The sequence below is a fragment of the Lytechinus variegatus genome, chromosome 12, assembly GCF_018143015.1.
Source record: "Lytechinus variegatus isolate NC3 chromosome 12, Lvar_3.0, whole genome shotgun sequence".
Taxonomy (NCBI): Eukaryota; Metazoa; Echinodermata; class Echinoidea; order Temnopleuroida; family Toxopneustidae; genus Lytechinus; species Lytechinus variegatus.
The window spans coordinates 32078942-32098152 of NC_054751.1; the positions used below are offsets into that span (position 1 = coordinate 32078942).

Below are 19211 nucleotides of genomic sequence, written 5' to 3' on the forward strand. Positions count from 1 at the left end.
TTTGGTCTGACATCCTACTGCAAAACAAATCGTGTTGCAGTTTCAGCGGGTTGCAGGTTGGCACACACTCTGTAATTTTGTTGCAATCAGATCTTGGTCCAATCTTGTCACATAGTGTGCACCGGGCTTAAGAATACATTCTTACTTGTGCTCAGTATGTCATGCATATTCTAATGGTTAATTCACAGTTTAACATAAAATGTACAAAATACCAGTTATGATAGAGTTAAAATGCAAAAATAGTATCTCCTCATCATTCTGTACGAATTTAAATGTAAGAATAGTGCTCCTCTATACTTCATATTTAAAAGCTCATTGTTTTTCTAGAATTTGGTTACAATCAATTTTTATTTCTCTACTTCTGATTTGTATGTTGATAATTGTTACAGAAATGAAATAAACAAAAAATTCATATTCATATTACAGACTTATTTTATCAAACTAGATTGTGTCTCTATTAAAGACTGCCCAATAACATGGCAAGACATAAAAGGCTAAATCAGCTTTTCAAGCAAAATATGGGGAAATTATGGGTAACTTAACAGCAATTAAGGAAATGTTTCCTATCATTTTAAGTACTGCAACCATCCCAATCTTCTATATATAATACTGCACATTACATTGGAACATCGTACTGAATTGCTTTATAGATAATGTCTATGATTTTGATTTTTCTTTGGTGATATAGGACACTTCCCCTTTAATAAAATTAACCAGCTGCAATCAATCAAACAAACAAACACATCAAATTCAGTAAAGAAAATAAGAGAGAGAATTATATCCTGGAAATCTCAGACTGGAATCAAATAAATATCACAAACACAATCTAGAATAAAAATGAGATCAAATAAAATTTGAAGCTGACAAATGTGATTTAGAATCAAACATAATTCAGAATCAGCACTTTTAACTAAACTAATAAAGATGAAATTGCATTTCATCTTAAAGATACCATAAGCTGCGTTTCACAATCGTCATTCATCCTTCTCCTTTCCTAAGAATGGATGCTGTGGATGATCCACCCTGAGAATATAGAAGAGATTAGAAAACAAAGACACAAATAAATATTATGACAGTTTAGCTTGGATCTAAAAAATGTTTGAGGTTACATATGTATATAAAGTGCACCTGCACTACAAGAACAACACTTTACACGAACCAACAGTATGTGAAAATCCCAACACATACACACACAACCAGTGCATTCATCTCCAACATCCAACACTGGAAAAAAAGATTGAGCAGTGTTTGAGCTTGTAAATAACATAAAATGTGGCAAATATATGTAATTAACCCTTATTTAATTTTTTGTTTTGGGGGGTCAAATACCCCATCAACAAATTTTGTCATTACATAGTCGCGCAATTTTTTTGATTGCGCTGCTTGCTGACTTTTTACTCTCAAGTCCTGCACAACTTTTGATACCAATTTTGCGTCGCCCGGGTACGTGGTTCGAAGATTACGCAACATTATGTACCGGTAAGACCAAAAATGGCTCAAAAACGTGATTTTGTGTACAAAGTCAATGCAAATTGTGTTTTCAACCAAAATTCATAAATGTATGATTATTTTTAGTTTTGCTGGTCTAAATGAATTCATTTTATGCTTTTTATGATCTCCCCAAAAAATTTCATTGAAAAAATAATGAAAAACAAAAGGTCAAAAAAACAAAGAAATACATAAGAAATTGCAAATAACAATATAATACACAAAAAGTCAATAATATTTTGGCAATATTTTTGTAGACATTTCTTAGAAATAAGAAAATTGATATTTTCACCAAAAATTAGCATTCTATTAGCTATATAAAGTGAGTTAAAGGCAAAAACAAACAGAAAAAACAAACAAATTGACATGCTTATTTGCATAATTAATCAATAAAAAAGTTTTTAAAAATACTCAAATAAAATAGGCTGATACAACTTTTTGGCCAATATATCAGGGCATGCAAATGAAAATAGTTATATTATGTAGGCACTCGGTGGGTGTTTCGTAAGGCTATTTGTAAAGTTACACTCAACTTCATGCACGGCTGGAACATTTTCTTAGGTATTAAGTCAGCTACATAGGAATATAGCACAAGAATGGGTCACCAGTGGTACGTAAAGTCAGTCATACCTTACAAACACCTTAATAAAACACACATCAAGGCAAGTATTATGTTGATGGATAACTCACCATTCGAGTAGGCAGCCACGGTATCCATTATGCATCGACATAAGTTTACTAAGGTCCTCAGGATCTAGCTCAAAGTTTAGTGCCTGGTTCAAAAAGTCAAGAGAGAGTGGGAAAAGTGAAAGAATATCTCTAAGAAATAATATTACAAACCCTCAATTTTGCTATTACTTTAATCATATATAAAAAATCATAACTGGTTTAAAATTACATTTCAATTAAGCTATTATTATCAATCTAATATCAAGATAAGACTTCCAATTTTAATGTGCATTTATTTGTCATCAATCAACTTTCTCATCATGTATAGCTAAGAGAACAAAAGATTTACTGAAAGAGACTATATCCTCATGACATGACAATGAAATATAAATATTTTGACATTAAAATAAAAGAAGATACTTCACTCTGTTTGGAGTGTGGGAGGGGGTACACTGCCACCCTCCTTCCCAGATGTGAGATGGTTTCAAATAACCTAGCTCTATTAGGAGTTAAGGTTGTATAGAAAGAGTTTCTACTCACCTCAAAGTTGGCCTGTATACGACTAGGAGTAACACTCTTTGGAATGCAGATCACCCCCCTATCCAGAGCAAATCTGATTAGAACTTGGGCGGGGCTCTTGCCCTTCTTTGCAGCGATACCGGTAATGATAGGATCCTCCATTAGCTTTGGATCATCATCCTTTATCCTACAAAATGGTGTGAAATAAAACATTTCCAAATGATTCTGATAAAAACAAGAGTTTCGCTAAGGCGAGCACATATTTCGCTCGTCTGTAACGCGGAAAATGGAGCTATTGGTCAAGCAAGAGAAGTGGAAGATGGCGACTTCACTTTTGACCTTCTGACCTCAAAATCAATAGAATTGCTAGGATCTATGCTAGTATCATACACACCAAACTACATGAGCCTAGGTTAAGTTCAACTAAAGTTATCGCATAAACAAGGACTTCAGAAGGATAAGATGAAAACATGTCACTGTGATCTTGACCTTTAACTTTTTGACCTCTACATCGATAGGCTTGCTGGGATCCATGCTAGTATCACACACACCAAATTATATGAGCCTAGGTTAAGTTCAACCGAAATTATCACATTTAAAAGGACTGCAGAAGGATGCAATGAAAATACATCACTGTGACCTTGACCTTTTGACCTCAAAATCGATAGGCTTCCTGGGATCCATGCTAGTATCACACACACCAAATTATATGAGCCTAGGTTAAGTTAAAATGAAGTTATCACATTAAAAAGGACTGCAGAAGGATGCAATGAAAATACATCACTGTGACCTTTGGACCTCAAAATCAATAGGCTTCCTGGGATCCATGCTAGTATCATACACACCAAATTATATGAGCCTAGGTTAAGTTCAACTTAGGTTATCATGTTTATAAAGACTGCAGAAGAGTACAATGAAAATAGGTTACTGTGACCTTGACCTTTGGCGCGTCCCCTGGATCAGTTTTGGCTCGTCGGGGGGGGGGGGGGGGGGGGGGGGGTGGCAGGGATACGTCCCCTGCATGAGTTGTGATTTGTCAGGGGGGCCACATCAGGGGGGCAGTCTGCCCCCCCCCCTTTGTTAGGTAGGCTAGTGTCCTGAATACAGCATCTCTGAAAACATTCCAAATATAGGTTGATGCATAATGTATTAATCATATGAAAAGAATCCACTTTTATACTTACCATGGTCTTTGGGGCGCACCGAGGGGACTGTAAGCTGTTATTGTTATGTTGTTTTCTTTGCAATACTCTACCAGCTTGGATTGATTGAGTAGTGGATGCATCTCAACCTAGTGATAAAATACATTTCATGGAAAAAAATCTTTAAGTTTTCCTGTTGATGCATCAAGATATTTCTGAATTCTAATTTCTGAACTTTAATTTCAGTACATAAATACAACTCATATAGCAAAACCCCTTCACTTAAAACTGAAACTCAATTGACTTTCACTATATCTGGATGCTTGAGTCAGGCTAATCAAACAAATGTGCAGGCAGCATAAGACAGATAGAGATAAACATGAGAGAGAGAGCGAGCGGACTAGATTTGAAGAGTAATTTCGAAGAGTTATTTCTGGACATGTCGATATCTTAAAACAAGTAAAATATATGTCTTACTTCCCATTTCTCTTCAGGCAGTGCCCATTAAAATTTTGTTTAGAGAGACTATCAGGTAGAGAAGGGGAGGGAGGAAGAGAGTTAAAAACCAGTATTGTTCATGTACCTGTAAATTAGCTACTTGAATAGTAGCTCTCTCTACAACACGTTTCATCATCTTCAAGCTGAAGTTGGACAGACCTATTGCTTTGCATTTGCCGTTTTTCACTAGATTCTCCATCGCCTACAAATAGAGAAACGACATGAAAGATAATGGTTCAAAATAATATTTTACATAGCAAAATTCTTATTAGAGATTGCAATATTCATAGGCATGAGTAGAAATGAATGCACTGAAAACCATGGATTTAAATAAAAAAAATAAAATAAGTTTCATATTTTGGTCTGGTCTATGTGTGGTCTTGGAATCGATATTGTAAAGGAGCAACTCAAGGAAGGTTGCTCTGACCTCTCAAATTACTCTACATCTATTTTTTTTCTATATGATAACTATTGTTATTTTTCATTTTTTGATGTAATGTATTAATTTAATAGTCACATTTTTTTTACAATGTTTAATATAACAATGCCAGGAAAAAAATACAATAACCAACCTATATGAGGAGACTAGAGGAGGAAGATGGTCACAATATTTTTATTAGTGCTACCATTCTTTTTTTTGTTCATCATAACCACCATTACTACTATTACCACTACCAACATCGTCATCGTCGTTATCATCATCACCATCATCTTTTTCATCATCACCATCATCATCATCATCTTTTTCATCATCATCATCATCATCACCATCATCATCATCATCATCATCACCATCATCATCATCACCATCATCATCATCATCAATCATCATCACCATCATCATCATCATCATCATCATCGTCATCGTCATCATCGTCATCATCATCCTCATCACCATCACCATCATCATCACCATCACCATCATCATCATCCTCATCACCATCACCATCATCATTATCATCACCATCACCATCATCATCATCATCACCATCATCATCACCATCACCATCACCATCATCTTTTTCATCATCATCATCATCATCATCATCATCACCATCATCATCATCATCATCATCATCATCAATCATCAATCATCATCATCATCATCATCACCATCATCATTATCATCACCATCACCATCATCATCATCATCATCATCATGACTCTCCTTACCAGAAATGTATCCAAATAGTCTACATCTTCAGGAATGAATTTGCCATTCTCATCTTTTGGAAAGTTGTTTGAGCCTCTCTGCAAGTGAAAACAGATACAAAGTACGAACACTTCATTTCCAATACATTCCACATACTAAGAATCTTACGTACTTACTATTAGTTAACAGAAGTTTAAAAGAAGTTAGATAAAAATATCATAGGCTCCAGGGTGATAGCATGTCCAATGTTTTTGTTGCTAGATATTAAAAGGCATTTTCTATCGATATAATCAGACATGTGGTTTCTATTCTTGAATCCAACAGAGAAAGTTATGTGAACAAATCAGAGGGTATAACTTTGACCAATTCAAACAATGCAATTAAGGTTTGATTTTCAATACTCATGGCAATATAATTTCAGCAATATACTCTGGACTATGGGCCTTATTCAATTTTATGTCTACTAACTCCTTTTCCACAATGAAAATTAGAAAACAAATAATCAGGATAGGGTTACAAGAGTAATCATGGAAATTGAAGTTTACCTGACTGGAGTGGAAGCAATATTACAAGCCAGCCTTTTACCAGTAGTGAGTTGCAAAATAAGTAAATGTATGAAGTTTCACTCAATCATCAATCAGATCCCCACTGACAAGAACTTTTTAACTGACATTTTAACATAAAACTTTTGCCATAAAAAACTCTGGCAAAATTTTTGCCAGAGTTTTTAATGTGTACTTTTCAATGGCATAATTTTGTTTGCCAGAGTTTTTTTTATGGCAAAAGTTTTATGCAATGGGCCCCAGGTATGGGATAGATATTTGGGTTTATAGAAACTGAAATATTCCCTATATTACAATATCCAATAATGGACATCAAATGCAACAGAGCAGCTGAAGATCATTTTGCCCTTCTTAAGAATTACAAAAGTGGTTAAATTAAGTTGTTACCAGTTACACACCAGGGGGGTGTTTCACAAAGATTTAAGTATGACTTAAAGTTGCACTTAAATGCCGACGCGTACAAGATATGCAACGCACGATCTTATTGATAGACACGCAGTAGTGCGCGTCCTCATGACACGATCTGACCAAGGCGGTCAAGCCTTTCATACCTTTCATATGCAACTCGGGATTTACGTGCGACTCTAAGTAATACTTAAATCTTTGTGAAACACCCCCAGCTCTAGACACTTCTCACTCTCACAGAAATCACCTACCTTGTAAGCCATTGGCCAATGCATGAGGTACATATCTACATAACTTAGTTGGAGGTCCTTCAGAGTTTGGTCACATGCCGCCTCGACGTCATCTGGATGATGCTTAGTGTTCCAAAGCTGAGAGATTTTTTTAAATGATATCGGAAGAGACAGCCATAATTAGTCAATTCATTACATATTTCAAAACGACCCATTTCACAAAGCTTTTTATATGCTACTAAAACTTTTCATTATTACCATGCATTGGTGTACAGACTTGCCTTGTGAGTTCCATAATGTTGGTTGAATAGTTTTAAAATGAATTTTAATTAATTGTACATACTGGTAAACTGTAATATTTTTTAATGGCTTTCTGTGAGGGCCCACATGCCTTTGGGTGAGCACTGGCCCATGTAAACCAATTTTTTACACTGATCTTTTCTGTTATTTTACTTATTTATATTTATTAAAATTACATTATTGTATTCACACTGCATGATTTGTATATTTTTATGGCAAAAAACAATAATATTAACAATAACAATATATGATAATAATAGTAGAATAATAATGATAACAATAATAGCAAATAATACTACTACTATTAATAATAACCAAAACAATAATTATAATAATAATAACAATGATACTACTACTACTACTACTACTAATAATAATAATAACAACATTAAAATAAAAAAATGTTTACCTTACTGGTGATGAAGATATCTTCTCTCTTGATGATGTTTGCATCAAATTTTTCTTTGAGCGCTTCTCCAACCTCAGCCTCGTTGCCATACACATGAGCACAGTCAATGTGTCGATACCCATAATCCACTGCTACCTTGACTGCCTCACGGACTTCACCTGGCTTAGACTATAGACAAATAAAATGAAAGGAAAAAAATCCTCTGGGTCAGATTGGAATTCGCATAAGCTTTAAACCAACATTCAATTAGGAATTTCAAAAATTTTAAATGAAAATTGTTGTGATATGTCCAAGATCTATATTGTTACTACGTGCAAGATGTGATGCGGCGCAAACAAATACAAGAGAGCAATAAACATCATGGCTACTACCTCCTAAGACTGATTGTACTCTTGACTATTTATTATGTATTCGAGCCCTTATACGAGTCTGGATCATACCTACAATGAGGACATAATATTTCAAAAATAACCTGTAGGATTTTAATTTTTTTTCCATTAACTCTTTGCCTGGTTTGTTTGACTAGAGTAACATAAGGTGGACAGCCAACTTCAACTCAAGTCATAATTTCATTCTGTATCGTTCTAATTTTATTGTGTGTCTACAATATCTTGTGATTCAAAATACACAATATTACAAAGTCTAATGTACATACAGCCTCACCACCCCCCCCCCCTCCACACACACATTAGTCATCTCATTATGTATGTACACGTACATGAATCTAAGCTTTCTTACCAAAAAAAAATCATGTTAATGTGAGTCAACTTATTATAGTATTGTGGATGAATAGAATGATAAATGTCTCTTTCATTTCAACTCTATTTGGTACTATTTCACCAAAAGCAGCAACTTGAAGTCATTTCTTTAAAAATAAAAGCTGTGTTCACTCTTTACTATTTACACAGAATGACGGGAGGTGCCTTGCCTTAATTCCATGGGATAATAGCAAGGAAGGCATTATTATAACTGAAACTTTCTTACTTTTTAACATGGAGGGGCAATACATCAGTCGGTAGAGCAGGGGTTCCGCATTCCAGTGACCCGGGTTCGATTCCCCCCATAGTGCGCTAGTACCCTTTGATAAGGCATTAATCCTCATTACCAGGTCCCTCAGAGAGGAATTTAAACCATCAGTCCTCTGGTTGCTTGCTTACAACCAATCATGCTTTCTTAGCAATCAGGTGAAAAAAATCACCACCATTTTCCCACCATTTACCACAATAAACTGAACTTTGTAGATATTGACATAGAGATTAAAATGGAATCAAGGTCAAACTTGTTTACTCTGCAAGTGAAAAAAACAACACCTTGTTTCGATTTAACATCTTTATAGGCATTCGTTCTTAGTGATATTTCAGGGTCTAATCACAAAGAACAATTTTAAATTATAATCTTAATTGAAATAATAATGTAATAATTGTATTGTATAAACATACTACATGTAGTTAGAACAAGAGTCAAGACATAGTAATAGTATCATAGCTGTTGCAACACCCTCTTTAATGTTGCACTGTTTTCTAAAGGTAAGCCCAATCATTTTATATGGCAAGTTCCCCCAAGTCTGCGCAGTCCCCCCAAGTCTGCGCAGTCCCCCTTGTCTGTGCACATGTGTATCTGCGCGATTCTAGTAAAAGAAGACAAAAAACACAAACTTTACACATTCAAATATAGACAGATATTCATTAACAAATCCGGCTCAAAATGGTGGAAAAATAATTAATTTTGGGCATTTCATGTGACGGCCTCAGTATGCAGCCTTTTAGTTTCTCATCAAAATCCCAGAATCGTGTGCAAAGTGACTGAGTGCGCAGACATGGGGTACCATTTTTTTTTAATCTGAAAATGACTGCCTGAGGTTTTTCCAAGAAAATCTATATTTCTTTAAAATTTGTATGAGATATTTGGTACATTTATTTATAATATAAGGAATATTATTGTCTGAAAGATTTCATGAAATAAAAAGGAATTTATATCAAATCGTAACTCAAGTGTTAGGTGCGCAGACTTGGGGCCCACCATCATACCGTTTAAACCGGATCTAGGCCCCTACTGGAAAAATACAGTTGAAATTAGGATTAAAAAAACAACTTTAACGTTAAAGGAAAAAACAGTAACTTACTTCGGCTGTCACGCATCTCCCACTCTCCCAATTCCCTGGTTTATCTGAACTTAAAGGAGAATGAAACCTTTGGAACAAGATGGCTTGTGTGAAAACAGAAAAATCAAAGAAACAGATCAACAAAAGTTTGAGAAAAATCAGACAAATAATGAGAAAGTTATGAGCATTTGAATATTGCGATCACTAATGCTATGGAGATAGCAAATTGGCAATGCGACAAAGATGTGTGATGTCACTTGTGAACAACTCTCCCCATTACTTTAGTATATATTTCACTTGCATTGCCTCTTTTATCACATCTATCCATAGATCATGTGTTCTTTCTACATGAGGGCATGTAATACATATTTTTTAAGAATACATCATGGATAAAGAGTTTGTATCATCATAAGAAAAAGCAAAAAGAGACATTTTGAGGGTATTTTATAGTCCACCAAAGGGAAAGTTGTTCATCAGTGACATCATACATCCTTGTAGCATTGCCAATGGGAGGATCTCCATAGCATTAGTGATTGCAATATTCAAATGCTCATAACTTTCTCATTATTTGTCCGATTTTTCTCAAACTTTCTTTATTCTTATTCTTTGATTTTTCTGTTTCTACACAAGCCTATTTGTTCCAAAGGTTTCATTCCCCTTTAATACATAAACATATCCATTGAGTCCCTGTACATACAGATCAAGTATATAGGAAGTTAGGTCTCTGTAATTGGTGAGTGGAGCCAACACGGAGTTCAGCGGAACAACCAATATAACAGAGACCGAAGCTTTTGGTCTAGTGCAATATGAGTTACAGCATCACGGAATTGTGATAAGGTTATAATAACACGTGTGCAAAAAAATCGCATGTGCCCGTATGGAAATGGCTTCTTGTAATATGTACCGGTATGCTTTGCTAACTTTAAACTTACCAGCCATGTCCCGAGACCCAAGATAGGCATCTTGTTACCGTTGAACAAGGAGACAAATTTGTTCGCTGACGCCATTGCAAACTATTACAGCCAGATCAACACGATATTCCAGGACTTAAAAGAATGTTCTTCTGCCTCCGATCCGTTCGTATATCTTATTCGTACACAAATAGCGGTACCGGTACGCATAAACGCCCCTTTATGGCATGGCATATGGCCTGGATTCGGCCACACATGCGCCGATTTGATCTTGCGTAATCGTGTTGTGCCTCAGCCCATGGCCTGATGGTACAGGGTGTGGGTGTGTGTGTGTTGGGGGGGGGGGGGGGTTGTTGAATCCCTGCAGACCAAAGGGAGCACGATTTTATACTTTTGGGGGAGGGGAGCAAGATGACATTCTTGTTTTCTCTCATTAATGTCTGTAGAATAAGAAATGTATTCTAGATCAAATTATTGGTTCTATAGGCTACACATGGCTGGAAAATTTTACATTATGTTTCTTTCATTTTTTTTCCAGTTAAAGTTTTTACTTAAACAAAGCTAATTAAGCAGCAAAGATGATGTGTGATGATATTGCATAACAAAACTTAGTGGTTAGGGTGGTTATGCTTTATTGTGTAAGTGCATGTGTGCATGGGGTGGCTCGATACAGAATTAAAGCTAGTATTAAATGTTTCACCCAATCATGGCCATGACTAGCTGAACTGACATTTCTTCAGGAAATCCCACACCCGGGGTATATGGGATTTCCTGAAAAAAAGTCAGTTCAGCCACTAAAGACCCAGCACCAGAACTGATAAGAGTGGGACAGTACTTGACCACTGTTAGACAAACAGTATGGAGAAAAAAAATATATGTAAGAGTAAAATGAAAACTCTAAGTGGGAATATTAGGAAAAGAGAGAGGACAGGGGCAGATCAATGATTTTCCAAGAGGGGTGAGGGGCATTTTTGTACAGAAAAAAGCAAGGGCCACCCATAGAGATGTATATTATTGACATGGGGCCACCCCCCCCCCCCACTCTGCATTGCTGATTTATGTCAGGAAAAATTTGACAAATGAAAAAAAAGTTCTTTCATGTGTATCCACAACATATTCCCCTAACATTTATTATGGCTCTCAAACTCAAAGGGGGGAGGGGGGCAATGGCCGGATGTGATCTTATCTGGATCAAACACTGGGGCAGGGGATCTCTCTCAAAGCTTCTTACGCACCTGGTGGACATTTTATAAAGCTGTTCGTAAAGCTATGCATGACTTTACACCCAAATGGAACATGGTCAAAGTGCTTGTAGCCCGGGCTTGAAGTCAGCAATACAGGAATATATAGCACAACAAAAGTGTCACCAGTCATACATCAAGTCATTCATAACTTACAAACAGCTTTATGAAACATTTGCCCTTTTTCATCTGCTTCTACCTCTCTCAAGGTTTCATATTTAGACTATTGAATGAATTAGCTTGTCTATGAAGAATATGTATTATTCACTTTGGTATTAGCAATTTTTTACCCTTTCATACCATATCAGTGTTAAATCTCTCTTGCCATCTAACCCTCAAGCTGTACAAATGCATATCAAACAAAATACCAAAAACATTGAGAGTCGAAATTCTACCTTTTATTGGTACTATGAGAAATTTATGTAAAATTTTCTGCAGATAACTACTGCTTATCCCTGATCCGGTAAACAACAAGCATAGAGGAATATTGTGAAGGAAAATAAAGTTAGTGAAATATAAGTCAGAAAAGATACGAACAGAGCATGAAAGCTTAAATGATAATATCTTCATAGTAAAAGATGCTAATTTCAATGAATTTTGATTCAGTGATCTGCGGAAAATCGCACTTTACAATGGAAGTGAGTTTCCGATTTTACATACAGGAATAAACTATACATAGACGATGATTCGCTCCTTGAGCACCTACCATCAATCCACAAAATAGCTCTGGAGAGTGTTTCACAAACGAACTATAAATCACATTTAAAATCCCAGTTGTATGTAATAATCAAGATCATTCATTAAACATGTGTGCATTGTGAAACACCCCCTTCCACATCTCTCTCTGTGTCAATTTGCCTCCAGGATTTGCCTGGTGCAAACGATCCCATGATTTTACAATAAACTATGATATCAGTGATATCGGTGTCAAGACCTTGATCGGGAACTGATCAGAGTTCCATAACTTATTTTGGGTTTTGAAAAATGACTGATAACCCCATTAAATCACAACACAAGTTTCACTTCGAGAAGGTGATATAAGATAGTTTATGTTAACAATGAAATTGGAATGATCCCCACTGTACCAAAGAGATTTACCTAAAACTGCCCCAATCTCCATTTTGTTTAATTGTAAGTTTGTTATTGGTGAACATTTTGGTATATACAGTGTAAATTCACAGAAAAAATTATAGAACATAATACATAACTCTTCAAGTTGATTTTTAGAACATTCTTTATTTGTACCTGTTACAGGATGATTAATTAGAAAATACTTCTTGCACGTTTGCTAGTCAAATTGTTTGTAAAATTCATTAAATCTACTCAATCAGCATTAATAAAATATGATACATTAAACAATAATAAAGTAACAGAGACAATGAAACATGGTATTTTGATGAGATGTAAGTAAGCTGACTTCATTCTCTTTTCTTACAACCAAAATAAAGGAGTATTTAGATTTACACTATTTAGAACAATTTATCCTTATTTTTTTCTCCTATTCTTTTTTTTTCAATTTACCGTAATTTATTTCATTATTTGAAGGGACCCCCGGGAACATGTCCATGAAGACGCATGTCATAAAGAATTTTAAACGTCTGTGGTACAAGAACTTACATCAAAATAGGCATATAAAAACGTTCAAATTCATTTCTTTCATTTCCAAACAAAAAATAAAATATCTGTACTGAAAATATTCAGAGTACTAGATTAAAATTACCCAATTATTCACTTCTTACATGAATATAAAGGAAATACCATAACTCTATTCAATCAAGACAAATGATAAATAATGACAAGTAGCTTTTTTCTTTCTTGAAAAAAACTAAATACAAGCTGTATATCTAACCCACACATACAAATATAATACAGTATATGTATACACTGTAAAACTCACAACTTCTAAACCTTTCAACCGATATTAATTCTTGGGTATATAACCAATACATGCTCTTTAAAATCAAGAGATTTAACAAAACAATAACAAAGAAATGCTTCTGGTGAATACATCCTGATGATTTTCAAAATCCTACAGGGATGAATTACTGCAATAATATGATTTTCGATTCAATTTAATTATTTGTGTCATAAATTACAAAGAAAATTATTCTGTACAATCTGTACGATAAATTGAGGCTGGGAGATTATGTAACAGAACAAAAAAAATGCATTAACATTTGAGTAAATCTTGGAACTGTTCTATAGAATTCAGCTTGATGTAAATAAAATACATTTTGACTCTACAAACTATGCTCCTTCACATGGCTTTCAAATACCTTGATTGACCCCTTACAAATCAAACCAATTTGTCATTTGTGCAAAAGTTTTAACTAATATCTCACATTGAGACAGTAGTTTACCGGTAAATCAAAATAAAAAATCAGTCCCTATAAATACAGAAAAGTTTCATCAGTCGATGGGAACCGTACATACATATCCGGCACCTAAGCAAATTCTAATTTAATATCTTTTGCAAAACCCTTTCAATCATCATTCAAATTTTCAATATAACAGGGAAGAAATACAGGTACTCTGATTTAATTCAATGTGATATCTGCCGATGAGACTGAGTATTCTTCAAGCAATATCTGGCTTAATCTCTGCTTTAACTTGATTTAGAAAGTATCATAGAATTCAAATATATTATTGGTATCAATTTAGGAGAATTATATGACCATAAGATCTTGCACTGTTAGTTACAAGTTTGTAATATAACATTAAGTTAGACAGTTTACATACCTGTCTATAAACATATGTATAAAATTACCCTACAAATGTTTAATTACTGATTCCTTTACTAAATGGTAAACCTATCATCATTATCATACAAGCATTCATTTTCCAAAAATAGTAACATTAAATCAAAACATTTAATAAAGGAAGCTATAATTTATTGCTGATTGGATCCTTAATGGCCTTAATTACTTTAGTAAGTTTATAATTATCATACCAAATTTAACATTTGAGTCATGATTAATAATTACAAGTGTGACTTTTCATACGAAACAGAGGCTTTGGTGAAATTCAAAATGAAATATAATCATCCTACTCAATACAAATTTCTAAAAGTATATGAAATAATTACACATAATAGAAACAATGATCAGCAATGCTACTATTATTCTTTTGATTATTAGTATCAATATATATTATGAGAACTGTATGACTTCTCATGGATATATAAATCTATAAAAGTTAACTTTTCTAGAAAGTAACTGTTAAGGTCCGCAAACAAGCATCACCTCCTCCGGTTACTAAAGTTTCATCATCCAGCCAGGCCACACAGCTGGTCTCAGCTCGTCCGTGAACCTCTGAAAAAGACAAGAATTCAAAAATAAAATACTTAATTTTCTGCATCGCAGAGTCTGATCCTAAAGAGGCCTTTGCAATCCACATGACAAGAGGTGAGAATCAAAAGGTTTCATCAAGCTGGACCCTGTCTTACAAAGAGTTACAATTGATCCAATCAACTGCCACTATGGAAAGCCATCAAGGTCAACATCTAAAATGCATGTTTGCTCAAAATATTTTCTATATATGATTTATATGCATGCATTCACTGTTTTCTTGAATATTCAGTGTGCTTCTCTTTGTTTACGAAGGACATTGTGCGAATTTCCAGTAAAAAAATTTATGACATTGGTGGATTTCCATAGAGTTGAGGTTGATTAGATCAATAACATCACTTTGTAAGACAGAGCCCTGATCATAACTTTAGGGAATGACTTGAATCAGGTGAAGCAATTTTTTTTTTGTATCTATCTACCAATCATTACATTAAAGCCAACATAAAAGTAGAGGGTGTTTCATAAAGCTGTTCACAAGCTTTTTAACAACTCTATGAAGAAGGATGGAATAGGTTCTAGTGGGCTAAATCAGACTCTCGAAATATTTCATTCCCTGAAAGCTGAAGAACGATGTAGATTCAGTCCCACATTTTTAAAACAATTGGATGGTGCTTTATAAAGCTGATTGTAATGACAATGCATAACTTAACATACAACTGGAACATGTTCTTATGTGCTACATGTGCATGGAAGTGCTATCATTTAGCACTAGAAAGGGTCACCATTCGCACATGAAGTCATTTGTAACTTCCAGCTTTATGAAACATTCCCCAGGGGACATTCGGTGTGTGTCTCTATTCAAGACCATATAAACATTTTCATAGATACAAACAGCATTCTTGAACAACTCCCAGGTCCTAAAATGCATTGTGCTCATGAAAATGGCACATTATCTTGATAACTTAAGACTGACAGAAAATAAAAGAGATAATGGTACTAATAATACTAAGGTATTATATATCATAAATTAAAGACTTCTCGAAGCACTCTAAAGTGGAATTAAATAGAATGAGAAAAAAGCCACTTAATTGGAACCTATTGATGAGGTAAAATTTGTGTGTGGAACAGTGATGGATGTCCAGGATAAAAATAATTAAATAGTATGGTGCTTCAAAATACTTTTAGTATTATTAAGTGCTAAATAAATATAACTATTATTTTTATTACTATAAAGAATGAGGTAAACTTACTCTGCTGAGACATAGGCATAGGTTTATCTAGATTCCATACAGACACAGCCCCATCTAGACAACTAGTTGCATAATGCTTGCTGTCTGGACTCCAAGCAAGGTCTGTTACCCTAGCAGCATGCCTGTATTGTCTACGATGACAATCCTTTAGATATTAAGAGAAGAAGGATGGATTAATGCATGGATTGGAATATCTGAATAACGGGAGATTTCTGGAATGGGAAATAAATATGACCAACGAAAATATATTTAGGTAAGTTTCTCGAAATTTGAAATAGAACAGAATTCAATAAAATTACCATCAATTGTTTTCATACATATGTATAAATATAAATGAATAAAAATTGTGCCAAATGAATTTGATGGAAAATTAATAAATTCTGATTCAGTTTTGGATCCAAGACATTCCCCTTTAAAGGGAGATTTATTAGCATTCTTGCAATTTTTCTTTTCATAACCTACTGCCTAAATCTGCCATATTCGATTAGTTTTTACACTGCTGTGAGTAGATATTTAATTGGGTTCTTCTTTCATTTTCAAGAGCTCTTTTGAGCATTTTGTTGTCAAATGCCCTTAGATGTCAGTCTTCCTACCAGATTTTCATAAATTGTTTGGTGTTAAGCATTTTTGTCTCCATTTGTGAATTCACATATTTTCAAGCAATAATACAATTTACAGTCTGATCCTTCTCAACAGCCCTTTATGAAAATATGGATAGCTGCATTTGAATTGTGACAAAATAATTAGCTTACTTCATAATCATTGGTGACTTTATAGAGTTCAATCTCTTTAGAAGAGCTGCAGGCTGCTAGATATTCACCATCGGGTGAGAATCGACACCTAGTAACAGATTCAGTATGAGCATTGATGATGGTCTTCTCAGTTAGAGTGTCAGAAGATAGAGAGTAGATGTAGATCTTGCCCGTCTGAAACAGCAAAAAATATTGGTTGAAATTATTTCTTTTTACTCTGATACTACAACTAAAATCCCCAAAGATCAAGCTTTTATTTTTTTTGTTACTTGATGATTTAACAAAGACATACAAACAAAACAAAAGAATAAATAGGAATAAGAAATCTATCATCATCGTTCTCATCAGCATTGTTAACCCTATCTAGACCGAGGTATTTTGGGAGTTCATATGACCGGGGGGGGGGGGGCTCCCAGGCCCCCCTTGAAATCTCGGCCGTCGACCGCGCGATCGCACCGAAAATTGGCACGAGGGTTGCCTGGGACATAATCTACAATACTGTATAGTAATTTATTTCATGCGAATCACTGTTAAGTGATTATGCTAATTTATGCGTAATTAGTATGCGAAATCATACTTTTTCCTCTAACTCTCTAAATAAAGCTCAAAATGTACTAATTTTTGGTATAGGAACTCTTTGTGGTGTTCTTAGAAAGTGTACATGAAAAAAAATCGATATCAAATCATTTTCTTATGTATTATATTGTTTTTTGCAATTTCTTATGTATTTCTTGGTTTTTTTTACCTTTTGTTTTTCATTGTTTTTTCAATGAAATTTGTTGGGGACTCTTCTGAGATCATAAAAAGCATGAAATAAATACATTTAGACCAGCAAAACTAAAAATAATCATACATTTATGAATTTTGGTTGAAAACACAATTTGCATTGACTTTGTACACAAAACCAAGTTTTTGAGCAATTTTGATTTGACATGCACTTACATAATGTTGCGTAATTTCGGAACCAAGTACCCGGCTGACGCAAAATTGGTCTCAAAAGTTGCGCAAGACTTCAAAGTAAAAATTCAGCGAGCGGCGCAGTCAAAATTTTTCGCACGGCGAAAATATCGCGTGATTCGTTGAGGGGGGGCCTCGGAGGCCCCCCCGGCCTAGATAGGGTTAATGCTATAACTGAAAATATTTGTACAGTGCATCACAAATCATGTCTCTACCATTATCATCACTCATCAGAGTAGTACAAATAGCAGCATCACCACAACCAAAGGCTTTTATATTAGAACAAAGATAAAAAAAGGTTAGAAGTAATCCAATTATCCGTAATGAAATAAATTAATTGAATTAGGGCCGAGAGAGCACCATGAAAATAGAATCATCATGCTGCTAAACCTCAAACTATCATACATTATCCTTCCCATCTCTCCATCTCATACAAAAGAAACAAACACAAACTGAACCACATGTACAAGTCATCAGCACTGTTAAAGAGAAATTCCAGTAGTTGCAGTAAACACTGATTTCATGAGAAAGTCTGTAAAACAAGGCTTAATTGTCAGTATATCATCGAGGATCTAGATCTGGTACAGTTACATTAACTGAACTTTGTGAATCTTGAAATCTACGCTTAAAAATGTTCACACCGAAGATCCCCAACACAGATAAGCGCACGTGGGACAATGTATAATTATTGCTAAGAGCGTCGGGCCCGACGCTCTACCCGAATCCTGTGCTTATTTGCCGATTTCTCAGCAATTACACAATTTCTTCCAGAATCCTTTGGCACATGCGTTTTATTTATACAAACAGACACTTTGGTGGTCATTTCATTGGATTCTGTACGAACTCATTTTCATATCGTTACCAAAACTAGCATTTACCTTTAAGATTTGTTTTTTGTTTAAAGACTTGTACTAGAAGCATGGAAAGCAACAAAATGGAAGTGCTTTTCAAATTTTCAGTATAATGGGTTCGACCCCCAAAAGTGGGGAGGGGGACAGATGATATGATGTCCCCTACCACATTTTTGAAAGTGGATGGAGGAATCCCCCCTCCCTCTTTCCCCCATCTGATGATGCCCTTACTTTAACGTTCTAACTCACCTCAGCACCAATGGCAACCTCTGATTGGTTAGGATGGATATCAACAGCTGTTCCAACATAGGTGACTTCCAGTACTGATGCTTTGTGTGATCCCCTCACAATTGTCACCTGCAAAAAAAAGAAAAAAGAAATCCATATCGTATAGTTCGAAATAGAAATTTGAAATAGAAATACTCTGAAAATTCATTTTTCCAATTGCTCAGGGGCCCAGCAGCCACTGTGCAGCGCCATATCAA

The 19211-nt window shown here is 34.9% G+C and overlaps 2 protein-coding genes across 2 annotated transcripts in view; both read right to left on the bottom strand.

The window, feature by feature from the left end:
- Positions 1 to 364: 364 nt before the first annotated feature.
- Positions 365 to 10591, bottom strand: LOC121425282 (aldo-keto reductase family 1 member B1-like). Its single transcript, XM_041621308.1, has 9 exons — positions 10410 to 10591; positions 7377 to 7544; positions 6689 to 6805; positions 5490 to 5567; positions 4402 to 4518; positions 3861 to 3967; positions 2698 to 2863; positions 2179 to 2261; positions 365 to 1023 (listed from the first exon to the last, which is right to left on the bottom strand). Exons 1-9 carry the CDS (start codon positions 10482 to 10484, stop codon positions 975 to 977), a joined length of 960 nt encoding a protein of 319 aa, XP_041477242.1. The 5' UTR covers positions 10485 to 10591; the 3' UTR covers positions 365 to 974.
- Positions 10592 to 12005: 1414 nt separating this feature from the next.
- LOC121424659 (WD repeat-containing protein 1-B-like) overlaps positions 12006 to 19211 on the bottom strand; it is a 33636-nt gene continuing 26430 nt past the window's right edge. Inside the window, exons 13-16 of the mRNA XM_041620394.1 lie at positions 18976 to 19083; positions 16919 to 17092; positions 16167 to 16311; positions 12006 to 14940 (exon numbers count right to left, since the gene is read on the bottom strand). Coding sequence (XP_041476328.1) covers positions 14834 to 14940; positions 16167 to 16311; positions 16919 to 17092; positions 18976 to 19083 — 534 coding nt within the window. The 3' untranslated portion in view covers positions 12006 to 14833. The remainder of the gene's footprint in view (positions 14941 to 16166; positions 16312 to 16918; positions 17093 to 18975; positions 19084 to 19211) is intronic.

Bases quoted from the DNA above. Each gene is read 5' to 3' on its own strand.
- LOC121425282 (XM_041621308.1), bottom strand. From the start codon at position 10,484: ATGGCGTCAGCGAACAAATTTGTCTCCTTGTTCAACGGTAACAAGATG. The intron at 2,864-3,860 runs GTAAGTATAAAA...ACCATTTTGTAG, and splicing joins GGTGCGCCCCAAAGACCATG to GATAAAGGATGATGATCCAA. The intron at 2,262-2,697 runs GTGAGTAGAAAC...TTTTTGAACCAG, and splicing joins GTATACAGGCCAACTTTGAG to GCACTAAACTTTGAGCTAGA.